This window comes from Pyxicephalus adspersus, chromosome 11, assembly GCF_032062135.1.
Source record: "Pyxicephalus adspersus chromosome 11, UCB_Pads_2.0, whole genome shotgun sequence".
NCBI classification, from domain to species: domain Eukaryota; kingdom Metazoa; phylum Chordata; class Amphibia; order Anura; family Pyxicephalidae; genus Pyxicephalus; species Pyxicephalus adspersus.
Window position 1 is genome coordinate 55,980,571 of NC_092868.1, and position 20,242 is coordinate 56,000,812.

General features: G+C 39.2%; 1 protein-coding gene across 10 annotated transcripts in view; it reads right to left on the reverse strand.

Moving 5' to 3' along the window:
- The window catches only part of MTOR (mechanistic target of rapamycin kinase), a 90,963-nt gene that overhangs the window by 3,792 nt on the left and 66,929 nt on the right, over nucleotides 1–20,242 (reverse strand). For 5 of the 10 annotated variants that reach the window (XM_072426918.1, XM_072426917.1, XM_072426922.1 and 2 more), the window contains exons 42-56: nucleotides 19,637–19,737; nucleotides 18,086–18,182; nucleotides 16,444–16,542; nucleotides 13,425–13,547; nucleotides 12,268–12,450; nucleotides 11,738–11,872; nucleotides 11,483–11,657; nucleotides 10,626–10,761; nucleotides 10,388–10,535; nucleotides 10,184–10,306; nucleotides 9,176–9,258; nucleotides 8,201–8,273; nucleotides 6,851–6,925; nucleotides 6,611–6,764; nucleotides 4,482–4,547 (exon numbers count right to left, since the gene is read on the reverse strand). In XM_072426918.1, coding sequence (XP_072283019.1) covers nucleotides 4,482–4,547; nucleotides 6,611–6,764; nucleotides 6,851–6,925; nucleotides 8,201–8,273; nucleotides 9,176–9,258; nucleotides 10,184–10,306; nucleotides 10,388–10,535; nucleotides 10,626–10,761; nucleotides 11,483–11,657; nucleotides 11,738–11,872; nucleotides 12,268–12,450; nucleotides 13,425–13,547; nucleotides 16,444–16,542; nucleotides 18,086–18,182; nucleotides 19,637–19,737 — 1,771 coding nt within the window. The remainder of the gene's footprint in view (nucleotides 1–4,481; nucleotides 4,548–6,610; nucleotides 6,765–6,850; nucleotides 6,926–8,200; nucleotides 8,274–9,175; nucleotides 9,259–10,183; nucleotides 10,307–10,387; nucleotides 10,536–10,625; nucleotides 10,762–11,482; nucleotides 11,658–11,737; nucleotides 11,873–12,267; nucleotides 12,451–13,424; nucleotides 13,548–16,443; nucleotides 16,543–18,085; nucleotides 18,183–19,636; nucleotides 19,738–20,242) is intronic. The other 5 variants (XM_072426926.1, XM_072426923.1, XM_072426919.1 and 2 more) reach the window with 3 other exon arrangements.

The following is a 20,242-nucleotide window of genomic DNA, read 5'->3' on the forward strand; positions in this document are numbered from 1 at the left end:
AAAGAAAACAAATAGCAGAGTTATATATCCAACAGATCCAAATCTTGCCTTCCTGGAATGCTCAAGTGTAAAACAAGAATAAGAAAAAGCAAAAAGGTTAAAAGGCCATAGAAACAACCACAGTATTTAATGTACAGCGCTGCATAATATGTTGTTGCTATATAAATCCTGTTTATTAACAATATTAATAATAATAATGATAATAATAACCACAACAACCAATGCAGTCAACACACTGTTAAACTTTAAAACATTAACAGAATAGAATGCTCCCCGGTCAATTTAATTTCAGTTTTATCCCATCTCCTATTAATGGATTATAGTTACAGCATAGCAGAAAATAATGAAGAAATGAAATAAATAAGCCTACCTAGGATATCTAGATTCAAATATCAGGACCCTGCAACCTAGAGCCCCTCCAATCCATGCTGGCAGATGTAAACAAATAGCTTGAATGGGGGGGGGGGGGGGGGAGGACCCGTATTAGCCTACGTACACACAAGCAATAATTGTGAAAGATCCTTTCCAACAACAAAAGACCGAACGATGGAGGGGAGGGGACAAATGATGGAGCGGCACCCATCGGCGCTCTCTCCCCTTCATTTTCGTTAGGATCGTTCCTCATCCGTGGACAATCATCGGAAAGACAGACGACTAGCGCTGTACACACGTCAGATTCTTGCCCAACATCAGCTCTGATGCAAGAAACATCTGACACGTACGAAGCCTTAAGGTGGCCAAAGCAGGAATTCTGCACATCATGGAAGGGTTCCAAAATCAGAGCCATAGACTTCCACTGCCCTGCTCCCTAATCATACCCCTGGCCCACCTAGCTATTGCATGTGGTTAATATATCTATCAACAGCATTCATTTAGACAAAGCAGTCTTAGGCTACGTACACAATTGCAATGGTTCTGGCGTGTGTACAGCGCACGTCGTCCATCATCCGAAGGACGGTCTTGGCGGATCCACAGATTATGGACGACGAACGATTTTATTAGAAGTTAAGGGAGAGAGCGCGCAGTGGGGTGCTGCTCTCTCGTTCTCCCCCTCCCTTTCCCACAGAGCAGAACGGTGCTGTATGTACAGCACTTGTTCATGCATTGTACAGTCGGTAGTTGTTGGAAAGGATGGTGAAAGATCCTTTCCAACGACAATTATTGCACGTGTGTATGCAGCCTTAGAAAGTGATGAGTGGGACTAGAAATCTGATAAGGCGGTAAATAATAACAAATGGTAATAGACAGGTGACTATTGTAAGGACAGGCCATTTTGGATAGTCACAATACAAGGGCCACCACCCACCTACAGCTTCTTCCTACCTGTCCTAAAAACATTGGGGAGAACAATGTAAAAATAGAGAACAAATATGAAATAAAAGAAGCCTTCTATTATGAAATTTATTGTCCACAGTCACAATATAGTTGTACTTTAATAATAAGTAAAACCAAAGAATAAATGTTAACGTTTTCTGATCCTCTACGCATTGCTTCAAATCTATTTTTACTAAACACAAAGTATATCCTAACCTCCCATCTGCCTTTGATTCCCAGATGTAAGTCTCCACGTTATGTAACGCCTTAATACATACCACCTGTGTTCAAAAATAAAACTGATCTCTTGGCTGAATGCGTTTATTGGGGAATTTTTAATTTTACAATATGGAAATGCAATCTTTAATTTTTATTTTATGGGGATTTGGCTTGGCTGTGTTTAGTTTGTTAGGGGCGCAGTGTGCGGAGATTCGCCGATCGAGTTTCAGCATGTTGTACAAGAACTTGGACTGTGTTACTGTGAACACAATGCGGTGAAAGCAAGGATGTGTTTATGGATTAATCCTTTCAATGATAAACAGATACGTGCAGGCTGCAGTAGGAGAACATTGTGATTTAAAGACTTGCCTGCGGTTAATATGATTCAACATTTTCTTTCCAGTTACAATAAAACTTACCATGGAGATTTCCAAAGAAAAAATACAAATCTGGGCAAAAATAATAGGAACGTGGTGATGGTGGTAATAAGGGTGTGGGTTGGGGCTTTTATTTACAAGAATCAAACCCACAGACTCCCATAAAAAATGTTCCTGACTCATGACGTTCCTGTTGTCACATGACCACCTTTTTAGGTAGCAGTGACATATGACCTAAAACAGCTCAGCCCCTCTTGCCCCTTGTATGATGTCCCTGAGGACCCTTATGAATGCCAATTAACAGCACTTACATCACAAAAGGCCACGTGTGCACTGCAGACCTTATGGGCCTGATTTATTAAAGCTCTCAAAGGCTGGAGAGGATACACTTTCATCAGTAAACCATGGTGATCCAGCAAACCTGGAATTGGTTCTTCAAAATCTTTTGCTATGTGTTAGCAAATGTTTTGAATTTTAGACCAGATCCATTCAGATTTGCTGCATCACCCAGCTTCACTGATGAAAATGTATCCTCTCCAGCCTTGGAGAGCTTTAATAAATCAGGCTCATTAACACTACCAAGCAAAAGTAAAAAGACCCGGCATGTCACATGCCCGTTGATTCAGGTTAAGTAAAGGAGCATGAAGTTTTTTTTGCTTGGAGCTAAGCTTTAAAAATACTGAGCGCTGTTCTAAAAATAAAGACAGATCAGATTTAGGTAAATGAATTGATATATAGCGATAATGAGATTGTAAGCTCTTCGGGTCCTCTCCTCCTTCTGTGTCACTGTAATTTGCAACCCCAATTTAATGTACAGCGCTGCATATTATGTTGCCGTTAAATAAATGCTTTATTATTAATATTATTAATAATAGCTATATTTATAGTTTTACTTTCTTGCTGTTGCAAATTATATTTGTAATTTATATGCAGGCTTCTAATACACCTTCTAGTGCAGTGTTTCTCAACCAGGGTTCCTCCAGAGGTTGCTGGGGGTTCCATGAGCAATAAGCAGTTTTGTACCTCTCAGGTCAGTTTAAGTGACACCAATCATCTTTTGGCTATCTGTAAGGATGACATTCTTCCCAATAGCCAGCAATGTAAGAGGAATTCATCCCACTGACCACCACACTAATATACTGTGAGCTGTGGATATAGTAATTATAGAAGGGGTTCCCTGAAGACCTGAAAGGTATTTCAAGGCTTCCCCCTTTGTTAAAAGATCCAGAAACACGGCTCTAGTGGCACCTCTGTTTATGAGGGAATGCGGTAGACACCTGACCTAAACGAATAGTAAAAGTAGTTTTGTACAGTTTTATTTATCATAATCAGGACTGAGGGAATTGTGTGTATGCAATATGAGGGTCACATACAATGTGATCCTAAAAGTTAAAACTTAAAACTCAAAAAGTCTCACACACACAGTTGAAGAAGTCACTGGACTTTTTTTCTCCTTATCAGATGGCTCAGTCGGACATTTTACTCAGGTCAAGCCAGATGCAAATATATTGCAATTTATGGTAAAAAGCTTATGAGACTTTAGCAGCAAATAATAAATTCATCATGCAGTAATAAAAGTATAACAAGTTATTTAAAACAATTAAAATCCAAATAAAACAATTGAAATTACATATCCAATTTGCAATGTGGTCTCTGATAACATTCTACACGTTTCACCCAGCACGGTTGGCTTCATCAGGAATATGGAGACCCTTTGGCAAGGTATTGTAAAAATTATGCTATGAAATATGAGAAATATTATCACCATTATTACTATTATTGTTGTATTTGTCTGTGCACTTCTTTGTAATAAATTATTTTTGTGTATTGTAGGTCTCTATATTCCTGATGAAGCGGATTGTGTTCCGCAAAACGTGTAAAATGTTATCAGAGATCACAATGCAAATTGGATATGTAATTTCAATTTGTTTTATTTGGATTTTATTTGTTACAAATAAAGTGTTTTCTTTTTTAAGTTTTATTACTGCGTGATGAATTGTTAAATTAGTATTTATATTTGCTGTTAAAGTGCCATAAGGTTTTTTCCGAAAATTACAATGTTAATTGAGGGATGTGGTATTATTTAATTGTGTATCAAGGATAACTACACAATAATACTAATGTCACAGCTCTATAGTTATTATAGTCACATTACCTAGCCCATGGTGCTCTGGGAATCATTTGTCACATTTCAACACTTTAACTAGATGCTTTAAGAAAGTACAGGAGTGCATAAAGAACTACAGATTTTGTCAGGCCTGATGCACAGACAGAGCAGTAAAATAAAAATCACTGTGCAGCAATACTGTACTGTACACACATCCTGTACATGGAGGCAATCCAACTTTTTTTATTTTTCCAATAATACATAAAAGGAAACCCAGCAAATAAGCTTCAGACTCATAATAAACCTAGTTATAAAACCTAATGGGAGATCTTTTTAAAGGGTGCAGGCCATGCAAGTATACAACATGATGTAAACTGGCACAGTGAAGGGAAACTTCGCAAACAGATGCCACTGCCAAGGAGTATTTAGTACCAGCAGGTTGACAACAATGGGTCTGGACTTACCTACAGACTGTCCGGCGGAATAGGAATCTGTCCGCGTACGGGAACGCTTGGTGGCTTTTATATTGGCTGTAAAAATGCATCATAGTAGAAAGTGGTGAGTAAGTGACCTTTGAAATATTAAAGGCACATTCACTTTTACTTGGTGCTTTTAACCCTTTCGCTGCTGTTGCCCTTTCGAATTATTTTTCCCATACCTTAACATGCACATTAAAGATTACTTAAAATCTTTGGATATGAGAGATTTTCTGAAATCCCTGTAAAATCATTTCCTGCAGATATCTGCACTACTTCTTATCAAATCTAAAAATTCAACTTAACCCCCCCCCCCCCAAAAAAAAAAAGTTTTTGTACAACAATATAAATAAATACAGAAAAAGGCTGTTTCTTTCGGCAGTGTTGCTTTGTTTATTTACAATGTTCTATAACAGATAACTACATAATGCAGTCAACACAGTTCTGTTAATTATAGCTGGTATTTGGTTCACAAAAAATTGTCAAAAGCAATGAATTTATATATAGCGTCTTGGTTCCTGACGTGTTTCGCCAAGGTGGGTTTCTCAGGAGAGGTGGAGACAGGTAAAGGGTATTGTTTTTTCCAGGTAAATGGATATGTGGGTAACGTTTTTTTTTGAAAGACAAGGATTGAAAAAAAAAAAAAAAAAACTCAGGGATTCTAATATATGGGTTTCTGGTACATGAATGGTTCCAAGGTGGGAGTTGATAGAAGTCAAGAACGGTCTCTGGTCAACGCTGGACTTTATGACAGCCTACCTCCTGCCTTGATGCTTGGGCTAGTTGGATGATACAACCCCTCCTTGACCTCTATCAACTGCCACTATGGAAGCATTCAGGTATCACAAACCAATATATTAGAATGCCTGTGGTTTTTTTCAACCCCAGTCTTTCAAGGAAACCTTACCCACATACCTGTTTACCTGGAAAAACAATGACCTATACATGTCTCTGCCTTCCCCGAGAAAGTAACTTTGACAAAACGCGTTGGGATTAAAGACACTATATCTATACAAACTGTCTGTCATTCCTTTCTAATTTTATTGCGAACCACAATTTTTCCCCCTTGCTTGATCGCTATAAATAACAGAACTATGTTTATCATAATATGAATTTATCTGTTCTAGAACACTGTAAATATATACAGCAACATTCCCAAAACCCTTACTTATTAAGTGATACTCATTAGGGGTTGGCAAGAAACAAAGATTTTAAAGAAGGGTACCACTTTCTGGAAACACTCACAAAGAAACACTTTTATACACAAAACACAATAAAATTTTTAAGTTTTGTAAAATTTTAAAGAGGATACAAAAAGATGTAAAACATGTCCAAACTTAAAATTGTCCCTAGGCGACTTTTACAGGTCATCAGATTAAAGTTAAAAAAAAAAAAAAAAAACTGATAAAATTTTTGCTTTCACTTTGGCACCTGTAGCATGCATTTACATAAGGACGGGAATCGTTTTTTAAAATTATTTCATCAAATTTATTAATCTCTTCCTAAGCCACTTCCTTATTAGCTTATTAGCTATCCGAGACCGATAAATAAGTACGCCACCTGAATCCGCCCCATGTGTAGAAAAACCAACAGTCTACTGAACTGTTGCAGTTACTGTGCCGCTGCAGTCAAAGACGTAAAGCCTCATGTCCTTGGCAGCAAAAGGGTTAAAGCTAACCTGCCATTCTGCAAAACTAACAGAGCATGCAGCACCAGGTGTCACCAGCTTCTTAAAAAAATGCAGCGGCCTTGCAGTTCCTGCGATGTGGAAACACTGACTCTTTTATAATGGCAGTACAGGTTTGCATTCCCACCTTATCCCACAATATTTATATATTGTATTGGCTCAGAATTTGGGGGTTTCTGGGGGGGATAATGACATATACCAAGGTTGATGGCGTTAATGATATAGGAATGAAGATAACTTTGGATACGTTTAGACTAGTTTTTGAAGTTGTGGTGCAATTACCGCTTCCACACACCCCTGATCTACTCCCTGAGACCAGCTGTCTATTGAGACTGAATGGAAAGAGAAGACACCACAGCTAATAGTTTTGGTAATAACTCATTACAGCACTCATACAAAACAAATATCTTCAGAAAGATGTGATACCGACCACCTGTATGGTACTCACTGTCCATCAGCCTCCAGTTGAGGAGCGGATCGTAGACAAAAGCCTCTAGTACAGCCATGACGCTGTCTTTGTGTTCCCGTAACACCTCCATTACTGTGTGGCAGGTGATACGGTAGTTTCCATCCAGACCGGTTACCTGTAGGAAGACGAAGGATGTTAAATAAGAAATGGAGAAAATGGGAAAAAAAAATTAAAGCATTTATCAAGTGAAATGTCCCTCACCTCCATAGCATTGGTCAGCATTCTAGTTAGTCGGAATGGAATCTTCTCTGGGAACTTTTCTCTGGTCATGGCGACCTTGGATAGAAAGTATAAAATCATTTAACATTGAAACATACATGATAACATTTTTCAAGTTGTAAATGTAACTTACTGATCATTTAACTTTACACCATTTTTTTTTTAAGATGGCAAAAAAATAACATATACACCAAATCTTCTACTTCGCTTTATGGTGATTCCGGACTGGTTATTGGAAAGACCACATGGTCAGAAGTACTACTGGTTCTAGATCTTTAGTACAGAATGTCATGACATGAGGTGCTAGCATACATGGGGTCATGTGCAAAATCAGGATTGGGCATTTATGAGAGTCAAAGGTTGATGATAACCTAACTATACCAGATATACATTATTTTTTTTTTTTATTTAAATAATGCTGTGGCTGCTTTTCAAGGAAAATTAACTGCATGTTTGTAAATTGTTTTGATGCAACTGGAATTTATTCAGCTGTGTTAAGGTAATTACCTAATGAGACTTTAACTCTGTCCTGCAAAACATTGTCAAGGTGGCCATACGTGTACAAATTATCTGCGGAGATAAGTCATTAGGGTGTTGATAATTACCAAATGTAGAGAATAGCCTGAATTTTCTGCATGATTGTTATCCACTTGGGTGCTTAATGGGAAGGAGAGTAAAGAGGCATTTCTGCATACAGCTGTTAAAGGCATGTTGGCCTTTATCAAGGCAATGTATTGAAGCCATTGCTTTCATGCAGAAAACTGAGCTAATGCTGTATCTGTTTCAGCATATCTGTAAGAAAGAATTTTTTATTCACTTAGTCCTGGAGATTGTTTATTTTGTCTAGTTGACAAGACCAGCATGAAATAAGCCTGCTGACTGATTCAGCGAGGTCAGGCAGAAAAACTCATCTAATAGTTATCAGCATCTGTTGGGTTCCATCACTATGCACTCCGCCCTGTTTTCTGCCAACCATCTGCTTTACGTTAAATGTCCTGATCCCTTAATTATTCTGCTGACATTAATATCTTGTATTTAAAGTCCTAATCAGATTTAAGACAATGCTTCGTCCAAGGAGAGGCAATCAAGACACTAAAAGGACTCCATTCCTGGGTGCTTATGTATTTCCTTCTTCCATAATTGCCTTACATCAATGCACAACAAACCATTTCCTGATTATCTGCAAAGGACAGGGCAGTGATGTCACTGAATGCTTAGTGATGCATACAAAATATTAAGTTCAAAGGGGAGGGGGGTCCTAACAATATACTTATTATATAGTCCTTGCTTTACAAAAGTTTATAAATATCTACAAAGCAGGTAAGTGATTACCTCAAAACAGTCCCCAAAGTCAATATGTAGAATTTTTCCACTGAGCCGGTCCAGCATCAAATTAGAAGGATGCCTACAAGAAAAGAGGACAGTAAGTAAGACAGCAGTGATTGGCAACTCTCATCCACTCCTCATCACCAGCTTTCCTGACTCTAAACATTCCAACTACATAAACTGTGATTATAGTTATTCAGCGACCACTTAAAAAAATAAAAAAACAGCCAGTAGAAAAAGCAATTTATTTATTATTTATTGAAGCTGCCTCTGAACTTCATTCTAGATTTGGCTAAAGAATCGTTAAATGTGTAATTCACACATCTGGTACCCCTCTCTGGGTGGGCTGCGATTCCACCTACTGGCTAATACTTTACTACCTTGTACTTGTAAAAGCTTTATTGACAAAGCAGCCAGGGGGTAGAACTGCAGAATGTAGGCTTTTCAGACCAGAAGAGCCCATTCATATTTTGTTTTATGCAGCAAACATCCATTGAATCATTGTTCAGGGATGCAAGAAGCAGACTGATCTGTACACAGTGCCTTGACCTTAATCTAATCGTAAAACTGGAAGATGAATTTGGAAGCTTGCAGAAAGCCTCTCGTCATTTCCCAGCCTCAGTGCCAAATCTAATAATTCTTTTAAGGATAAAATAAAGATAATTCCAATAAAAAGTTCCAGCATCTATTGAAGCCTTCCCAGGAAGATAAAGGTCATCAAACCAAAAAAGGCAGAAGCACAAAGAGCTGACTTTAGAAAAAAATTGGATGTTTAGATAACTACAAATGGACTACTTCAATATAGAATGCAAATAAACCATATATAAGATTTAACAATTTCGAAAATTACTTTTAATATCTTTAATAACTGTCTACGTGTTTCTAAGTTGCGTTTTTCGTGTTGTCACATGGGCTTCCAACCCCACCACTCACTTTCAGGTATTACCCAATATTATTGCATCTTCCATGTGGGTCACCTACCTGTCACCAAGCCCAAGAATGTACCCAACCATGGACATCACTGCCAAGGAGCGAGTGTAATTTGTTCTTCTGTCAAACCATACCTAAATGAGAAAAAATAATAATTAACTTACATTTAAGAAGTCTAAGTGGGGAAATTGCTTTTTTTTTTTTTTTTTTAATATATTGAAAAATATCAACCTTCCAATCTTTATCCACAAGACTCTCTATTATATTAATAAAAAATATCCACCAAAGAAAAAAGTAATTTGTCATTTCTGACAGCTCTGCAAAATGCTGACTGACTGGCTATGAACTATGTTGGACCAGTGGTTTTGATAACTGAATTCATTGATCTGGAACAAGTATGTGGGAGCCAGATGCTTTGCCTTAACAGACTGCATTCTTTTTTTGTTACAGACCCATAAAAAGCCACTCATCTAGCTTGTTTTTAAGATAAAAGGAAAACACTTTGGCTTACAAGGCTATATTCCCCCAGCAGTCAATCAGATGTGGAAGATTAAAAAACACAGTAGCTGGGAAGGACCATCACTCCTCCTCTTTAGCATGACAAACAATCAATGAAAGGGCTGACCTAGATATAACATGGGTAACATGGACATAAGAATTTTATAGCATTGAGATGGAATTGTAAATGTGCTACATTCAATCTAAACAGTTGTCACTACACTGTAAACAAAACTTTCTGTTCACACTGAATGTCAAGTAAAGTCAATGAACTTGTAAAGCAGCAAACACTGCACCTGTTAAAAAATCAGCACAGATGAGAATAGGAACTACAGGGAGTAGCACTTTGGACTTGGATTAGCTGCACTTTGGCATTTTGAAACTAGGGCCTATTTTAAGAATACTGCTAAGCTCAGCTTTAAACCAGTTAAATCAGCCAGGTGAATTGAAAGCATCATAAAACTACTCAGAAATTAACTGCCTCCCCAAATCAGTTTTTATCATAGCTGATAATATATCCTGCTGGGATATATTATTAGCTATGTTGTAATGTCCTCTTACCTCTGAGCTGGGGCTTTTTAGCCAGAGTAGCTTGGCAAGATCATCTCCAGCAGTGTTATTTACAGCATGTTCAAACACCTCCACTTTCTGCATGAGGGTCAGATGGTCATAATCTGGAGCCATCTGTGGACAGATAAAAGGATTAGACCCCTTTCCTGTTTTATGTTGTATATATCGATCCACCTATAGATGTTATTGGGTTACCCTTAGCATGATGCGGTGCTCTATGTTCAGCAGTATCTTCTTTTTCTCTCGATAGTCCCGGATCAGAGCATGCAGTGTGTCGCAGTGCGGCACCCAACCAATCAAGCCTGAGTTTGTGGACAGAGGTATGACCGCATATCTCTGGATACTGTTGGGACAAACAAAAATATTGTCAGGTCGACATAATCACTTGTCAACCCAACTCTTGCTGAATGTTAAGGAAGCCATTGGATGCTACCTAAGGTTTTTCCGCAGAGATGCAGGGTCATTGGCTAGCAGCGTGTTTACCAGGCCGAAAAGCTGCATCACCCTTTCGTCCTGACGCAGGTCTTCGTGTCCCTTCAGCAAAAACATAAATTCATGGCCATTGCTTCCTGCAGACATACAAAGAAGATGTGGGGTAAAGATCCACAAAAAAAATTACTAGGATTAGGTTTTTAGATTAGATAATTACACTTGGAAGAGCTAAGACAGGAAGTATTTGAACATATGCTCTAAAAGTGGCATTTGTAGTAATGAGTGCTGAATTAAGTTGCTTGCTGCCATCTAAAAATTTCTTAACAGTGTCTCTCTATCACAGGGTTTGCATATTTTGCAATCCCTCTTACCATTTTGGGTGTTCCTCAAAATATCAAAACAATATACAGTACATTGTTTAGGAATCCATGTATCAGGTGTGCAAGGTGTTGGGTGAACTCAAAGGAATCTTTGTACCATAGAGAAAAAAAGAGATAAGAATCTTGTATCAGGCCGCATTCATTGTTGTTGGAAAGGATCTTTCACAATACTTTCCAACTACAAAAGACTGAATGATGATGCATGAACAAGCGCTGCACATACAGCTCCATTCTGCTCTATGGAGAGGGGAGAGAATGATGGAGTGGAACCCAGCTGCACTCTCTCCACTCCACTTCCATTATAATTGCATGTGGATTTGCCAGGATGGATCCAGGAATGACGAATACTGTACACATGCCAGATTCTCGTCCAATATCAGCCCTGAGGCAATTATCGGACGAAAATTATTGGACGTGTGTTCGTAGCCTTAGAGTATAAATAATAAATATATGTGAAAAAATAAAGTTGAGAGCGCACCCATTAGTGTCAGCTTTCTTGGCCTCTGTTTGGAGGTGATGACTTGTAGAGAAGGTGCTATAGACTGGATACGTATTATGGGTTGGTTGGGGTCATATGTTCCTGGCACAGCCAGCTCAAGATCTCTGCACATGAGGAGTTTTGGTGAGACGTACTGAAGTTCCAGAGAAGTCAGCTGAAATCCACAAAAATATAGAATTAACAAACCATTTTAAATCCTAGCTAAGAAAGTCAAGACAACACCCAAAGATTTACCTGTGGCAACTGTTTGGAGATTCTTCTAAAGACGTGGTAGTACAAATCCCAGGCCTGCGTCAGATCTTTCACATTACCAGATTTCATGTATTTTCGACACCAGTCCTGAGCTTCCATCAAATCTCTTCCATAGGCCTTCATGGCAGAAAGGAAAGGGGGTCACAAAATTGAAAACATACATTAGGATGAACCAGGACAAATCAATAAACTGATAATCTAAGTGAATGTAATATTTAGATAATCTTCACCTAAACATAAAAAGAAACCTGTCAAAGAGGTAAAATGAGATCCTAAAAAGGCTATATACCAGGCTGTCTCTGGCTATAATACTGTGAGTTACTGACCCAATCAAAGCAGGAAAGCAGTGCCTTTAGAACTAGTAATCTTACTGCCAGAAACAAACTTATATTTTCAGGGACAGATAGAACAGACAACAGTGTACAGCTATGTAAAAATCTGAATTATTCTGCCTTGAGAAATGTTAATTGGATTATTTTTAATGCCATACAGACAATGTGAAGCGAGCGCACCTGATTGAAAGAGGTCTCCTTTAGTGTCTGAGGTCCCCTTTCCATCATGGCATGAAGGGGGTCCAGAACAGCAAACATCCCCTTTACATTCCTCTCACCAAAGTACAAGCGAGATGCTTCCTCCAGGCCTTCGTGCCACATCTCATGCCAGAGAATGGCCACACGGATGAGCTCCTCACTTACCTGGAGTAAGAAGGGAGCAACAAGAATGTTATTTGGCACATTAAACAGTTCTTATTCATGCACTTCAGCTGCACCCCAAGTTATTGTTTATTCACCCTTTGGTTAACATTTTATTTAAAAAGTAGAAGAAAGTTCTATTTCTAAATTGTGATTGAAAAGCTGTTATTTTAACTCCTGCTTCACTACTTGGGTTTTGGAGCAAGCTTGTGCACATTTAGTTTCTTGACACATGTATTTGTACCAAACAAATAGGCAAAGGTTGCTGCTCTATTTCTGTCCAAATAGACCATTTTTCACATGTACCTGTCAGGGCCAGAGCAAAAGGTAGGTACAAGAGGTAGCCCTGGAAAGGGGGGACATACAAAAGCATGACTTGAAATCTAAGCTGGTAAGGCATTTCAAAGCTGACTAGAGGGCACGCAATGGCTTTTGGGTGGTATAGGACATTGTCCTAGGATTGATTGGCATAATAAAGTAATCCAGCCAACACAAGCTACAAGTTGCCAAATCTTGTCCTGATCACCCAGAAACCTTCAAACTTTGGCACACAAAACATTAAAAACTGCCTTTGGACCTGACACAACACCTCCATGTATTGTGGGTCCAAAAGCAGAGAGCACTGTACTGTGGGATGGGGATCCCACACTTCCAGCCCACAGATTAAGATTAAAACGTGCAATATGGATCATTGAGATGAAAACAAAAAGGCAGTGTGGAAATGAAAGCAGCAGACTTAATCTAGCCAAGCACACGGGTTTGTGGCTGCTGCATACCAAACGGTTCTGTTTTGTGATAGGGATGGATTTAGTAAAAGTTTTTTAAACCAAGCACAATTCAAAGTTGAAAATAAGCAGTCAAGGAATTATCTATACAAGTTACATATGACGTGATGTCATGTTCAGTAAAAAGGAAAAAAGATTAGATTAAAAAGAAAAGCAAACTTTTCAGGAAAGTCATTTAGCACTGGGACGTACCATCATGGCTTGTTGTACCAGTGTATTGCTGTGTTCACACATGTTCTTCAGGATCTTATTGGCCGCATTGTGGCGTGCGGTGGTTGTCGACTTGGAGGCCACGGTAAGCGGATAGATGAGAGCCTAGGGGAATAAAGAAACACAGAAAATAAAAGTTAAAGAACACAGACAATCTGCACACATGTTCGCTGATTCCGCCGTATGGGGCAAAGGTCACGCGTGCAGTCCTGATCCTATAACAACAGACCGCGTTCATAGGAAAGAATTCTTATTCATGATTATAATGAGCATCCGTGGGGACGGCTAACTAGTCCCGTACATAAACACAAACGTAAAACAGAAGGTCAACCCAGACCAATAATGAGAACAAAACAACAATTACTCACACTGCAAGGCAGAAGCAGATGTTTCTGAAATTCAACAAGCTACATTTTAACAACTGATGGTTTTGTCTTTTATCTAAGAGAGCTGGATTACAAATTTGAGGGAAACCAGTTAAAACATTTGTACAATCCTTTCTAATCCATACTAACCAATCGGATAGTGCCTAGCTTAGAAGTGCAAGGAGTATGTTATTACTCCTCTACACTTGAAAAAAGGGCACTTTTAACATTCTTTACAGCCCATCTCCAAGGAAACTAATAATCCTTCTCCAGCCTGCAGGGGTTTTTTTCTCACCTTCTGAAGCAAGATATACTCACTAAAATTTGACATCCGGGTCCCTTGGCAGCTCCTTTACAGGTGTGGGGTAACCTCTAAAACAACCCTACAGATGTGATGCCAGCCAGTTTACTACTCACCTTGATGTCACTACATCAGAGTCGTAGTCATCTGAGAACTGGACAGTCCATAGGAAAATGCTCACGTCACACAGGCAGTGATGTGAATACATAAAGAAGGACTCCACCTTTTGTATATGATACACAAACGTAATTTTTCATTTTTAATGCCTGTGATCAGTTAGAGTCAGGGGAAACCAGGAGATCAACTTTAAGGTTTACCTGTAGGCCAATAAACTTCAACTAAAAGTGGAACAACAAAACTTCTCTTTCTCCTAGATTTTATATCATAACATGAATATGTCCTGTTATTCGCTTTTCGTTGAGTGAATGGTGGCACCTCTGAGATATATATATGCATTTCCTTTTTTTTTCTATGTGGTGTTTATTCATTATAGCAGTAGAAGACAAAGGCTGTTTAATTCTGCATGTACCTTAATTAATGGGAAATGCTACGTAACAAATCGTCTCCAGTTCATGTTGAGTCAATTTAAAAAAAAATCAAGTCTCATGATAAAGCCTATTAAAGTAAGATGGTGTTTGAAATACTCCCACTGCTGGCAATATAATTATACTAAACCTGCTTTTAATTGACCAGATATAGCCAAAGTTCTGCCAGCCAAAGGTGAAGGAATATCAGGCACAAGACCAAATACCAAACTTATTGCTAAAATACCCAAATTGCCTGAAAGTTTATGTAATATCGTATCAACATCCATCTTCCTGGACTGGCAGTGAGTGTTCAGCTGCATTGTTCATTGTGCTTTGTTTTACTTCTGTGTTCCAGCATTGACAGACGGCAATAGAAATTCCAGTAAAGGTTCATAAAATAAAACCGAGGCTCCTTATCTGTCTGATTGCTGCTCACATTATGCTGATTCCTACAGCTACAAACACTTCATTCCTGCAGCATGTGTTGTGCTGGGAGGAGAAGATCCAGTTTCATTGTAAATTCCATGGCTGAGTCCCTGCCATCGGCAATGGGGAAAGTGGATTTCAATCTGCTCTCATCTGGCCTTAAATTGACAGTGAACCACATATAGATATTTACCGCAAAACCTATTCTTTTAATTATAAGTAAACCCGCAGCAATAATTAGCATATTAGGTTCTTTTTGGTTTGTTGAACAGACAATTAAAACCAATGCACTCTGCAGTATCATCAATCATCCCAGTTTACCTCTGTGTACTTTAAACCAGTGGTCTCCAACCTCTTGAGACCTACGGACCACTAAACCTACGGGCTCCAAACCGCGCATGCATGGGGAGCCGTGTGTCACTCAAGGGGGACGAAACTTCCCCTATAGGATGTCATGATGTCAGAAGCCGCCCACTCTCCAGAGACACAACCCACCCACTGCCCACTCCTGCATGTGATCCATACAGGAGACATGGTTTGCCGCTCTGGACGGTGGCCCCCTCCAGAGGGGTCCTTTTCTTGACACCACTGGGGGGCACACCGGCCAGAGACAGCCAGAGATGCACACCACCTCTAACCACAGCTCTAACCAACTGTGCTGTTTATCTGATTTACTTCGGGAGCATGAAGGCTGTAGCTGGGCCCTCTGGGACCTTGTGAGCGATCTGGTTTTGCACTTCCTATCTCAGGGTGACAATGGACGAGTCCATGAATACAGTACAGTAAGTGAGCAATGACCATAAAAGATCAAAAAAAAAAAATAGCTGAAAAAAGAAAATTAATACAACACCTTATTTTTGGGTAGAGCAGAACAAAGTACTCTCCATAATCCTTTTCTTTTAATCCGCACTAATAGCACAAACGTTTTGTTGTTGCAAGTGCACTGATACAATGCAATCAACATAACATGCGTAGAGCAGGAAATGTTTACACCAGTGTTTCTCAACCTTTTTACCAATCAACAGGGGAATCAAATTAAATAACATTCAGGCCTCCAGAAACCCCGTTATAATTACTAGATTCAGAATTCAAAATTTATTAGTGTGGTGGTCATTCGGAAGAAAGTCACCCCTACAGAAAGCCAATAAGAACATTGGTGTCACTTAAAGTGACCTGAAACTCACCAATTTCCCATTGCTCAAGGGATACCCCTAGCAACCTCTGGAGGAATCCTGGCTGGGAAACACTGGTTTAGGCTCTTTGGCACAATCTCTGCTGGGTAGATGCAGAGTATATATATGACATAAAAGGGGTGTCCTTTAAGAAACCCTGCAATAAAGTCTTGGATGGGCCAATGAGCACTATAAATCACCAATAATTACCTGTGGATGATATCTTCCAATGTCTGTCAGCAATTGATGGATTAACCGACCAACTAGAGGTCTAGGAGTGTCAATTCTAGCAATAAGCTGTGGAATAACCTGTATAGATAAAACAAATAAACATATGATTTGGTTTGAGCTTAAAAGAGGTAAAACTGTATACATAACAAAGAGATGCTGGTAATGATGATTACTTAAAAACGCAACGGTTTTTAAAAGAAAGTGTGGACTTTATAGACTTTAACATTATTATTAGAATAAGCGCTTAAACTTACAAAGTGGAAACTTAACTGTATACAGACTGATAATATGTCTGCTATTCTATTGTCCCCTGCAAAACACACTTATAACCTAAGCAGCTGTATGAATTTCAAATAAGATAAGGGATTCAGTTATTTTAATATGTATAATGGGCCATATTGTATTTATTGAGGGAAAAACAATTTAGCTTTAGCAAGAGTGGTTTATCTAGCTCGAACACAGAAATGAATCTTCTCTTCCCTAACTAGTTTAAAAATATATGCTTTGCCTGGCTAAAAACTCCAGGTGCCCACCACCTTCCCCCACAAACACTAATTTTACATACACATGGTCAGCCAAAACCTTAGACGGCTGAAAGGTGACAGTAATAACATTGATGATTTGGTTACACTGGCTCCTGCAAGGGGTGGGATATATCATGCAGCAAGTGAACAATCAGCTGTTAATGGTGATTTGTTGAAGCAGGCAAATGGCCAAGTGTAATAACAAGGGGGCGGAATTGCGATGGCTGGACAACTGGGTCAAAAGGATCTTCAAAATGTCTTGTTGGGTGTTGCCGGTATGCCATGGTTAGTACCTACAAAAAGTGGTCCAACAAGGGATGACCAATCCAGCCATAGCCTCATTGGTGGCCAAAGCTTACTGATTAGAGTAAGAGGAAGGGGAATGAGGAGAAGGCCAGTCTGTTTAATCCAATCCCAGAACAACCGTAGCACAAAAAGATGTATTGCTGGCCATGGAAGAAAAGTTCCAGGAGACACTTGTCTTCGATAACAGCCGCTGACTATTAACAGAAGGTTGCCTGGTATGATGAGCTATGTTTTCTTTTCAATCATATGGATGGCTGTGTGTGTGCTTCCACGTCTTACTGGGTCAGAACTGTTTTGTCGACACAAGGGGGATCTGCCCAATATTAGGTAGGTGGTTCTTTAATGTTTGGCTGATCAGTATGGGCTTCTGGAATACGTTTGAGCAATGTGGAGACAATTTGAATGGAGAAGGGTCTGGGCAGTGTTGGTCTTTTGTGGTTGGATTGATTTGTGCATTTGAAAAATTTACTTTGTGACTAAAAAGCATTTATCTACCTATCCCAGCAAAGCGTGCTACGAAGTGACAAGTCTCTTGTAATAGCTGCACATTTCAGCAAATTGTACTTGAAATTTTCCAGCAGTACTCAGAGAAAGAAGAATAATTTAGGTTTTGAGTTTCTTCATGGAAAACACATTCTGTTCCCGCCTGTTATAAAAAGCGCTGTGCTGTAATCAAAAAAGAATTTATACCTAAAATATCCCAGGACAAAAATGAAATAGATGATATATGGGGATGCAAAACTCCAGTGAGACCTTCATCATTATTTATTATCGCTGTAAACCATTATTACCTGTAGCCAGGTGTCAATCTGAATGGTTTTGATGCCTTCCACTAGAGCTTCGTTCACGTCTGGCCAGTGGCCGTAGTCAAACCAAAGAGTGAGAACTCTGAAAAGACAGATTTTATTAGGACAACTGATATTTACAATCGCAACTTTCCACCCACCAGGAGAGGGAGCTGCATCTCCCAGAGTGATCTCTCTGCCAGTTTACTATACATGAACCAATTATTACCAGCACAGCAAGAGAAGCAAACATCTCTGAACAATAAAGGAATAAGCACTCTTTGAACTGGCTTTCTGGATAATTTTTGAAATCTTTACAGGGCCTATTTAGATATGTCTGCTTTGTTGCTGACTAAATAATAATGAAGTAAGACAGCCTATTTACTTTAAATATGCTACCAAAGCACAACTTCAAACAGACCAGCAGCATTTGTGTAAGGGCAAAGCACAAATGGTTCACATGTGTGCATGGCGGCATGCTAAAACAGACATTGTAAAGTGCTAGTCAGGTGTGTTGTGGTGCAACCCAATTTGAATAAGAATACCAATGTTCTGGCTAGTGTTCCATCATAAAAAAAAAAATCTTTCTACCCCAGGGCTTTATTTTGGCATCATTTTTTTGGGTGCCTGAGAATAAAGGATTATGAAAATGGAGGTCGGTACTATTTGATGGAATATCTGTTTCTGAGACTTCAACTGGGCTTTAAAGTGATGCTATTATTAGGATGACAAAATGTAACCAGCATACACAAGTCAAAGAACATAAATACTTACCTTCCAGCGGGTGGCAAGTCCATTCTTCACTGCCTTAAAGTGTTAGAAACATTGCAGATATAAGACACTTCCCAGGTGTCAGCTCAACCCCTGCTGGGAGCTGAGGTTCATACTGCCAGTAATGACACTGTCATTGGAGAACACAGTCCTTGTCATTTGTACTGGATCTGCTGGCTGCAATGTCATGGTAATGACAGGATTGCTTTAATTGACGTTCCATGTTTAAGCAACACTCTACTTTTACAGAAATGTGGAATACAGATCTGAAATTCACTGCAGAGTGGTCCTCCTACCAGTCATTCCATTGATCCTCTAATGACTAACATTTATGTGTTGGAACTGCATGGGGGAATTCCACCCCCCTCTTTCTATGTGTGTGTGTATGAAAATATATATATATATATATATATATATATATATATATATATATATATATATATATACACATACACACACATACACACAATATATTCCCCTTCAAATTTCAACACAGTCCTAAATATGTGGCACTGCAGTGGCCTTCACTAACCCTGCTTGAGCGTTCAGTTTGATTTATCCAACCAAAAGCTCAGTCTGGCTCTGGGATTGAGCAGTTGGCTCCCAGAATGTCTCATATCCTCTGTCTTATCCAGGAAATGGCTGTGTCCTTATTCCCCACTCTGATCTCCCAGGGAAAACAATTTAGTGCCCAAGAGGAAATTGTGCATGGAACGAGCAGACAGAGGAGCCAAAGGCTCAGCCTCTACAGCATCTCAGTCCCTCCAGCAGAAGAAATAACCTTACCTAAGTGTGTCCTGCAGGTTGTTCCCCCGAGACAGAGAAATGGAGCGGAAGAATCCTTGGACGGCAGGGACCGTATACTGCAGCAGAGTGTGAGACATGTCCTGTGTATAGAACCAAGGCACTGGATCAGAAAACCATATCGCAGAACAACCTTACCACATAGAGAATGTCACAACAGCTACTTAGTTAATGCAGAAAACTTCAGGTAACAAAAGGAACAATTAAATATAGCCCTGTATTCAATAATAAATCATTATTTTTTTAGCAAAAATAAGACAGGGGAGGAAGAGGCAGGACTGCAAGCCAGTCAAATGTGCAAATGTGTTGACAAGAAACATGCTAATAATAGTGATTGGGGATACCCTTATCAGTCCGCTGTTCCTTCACTGTCCATTCAGAAGCCAGAGGGAAGAGGACAAAACTGTAATTCTTATAATTTTGTGGTGTTATCTGCCTGACTTGTATATCTCAAGCTGGATGGAAAGAAATTTAACTCCCATATATATATATTTTATATGTGTATTTAGCAGTTTGCCCTGGGTTCAGAAAGTTTAGTTAAATTTAGGGTTCAGAAAAAAGTTAAAAACTTGTTGGCCCATAGTAGTC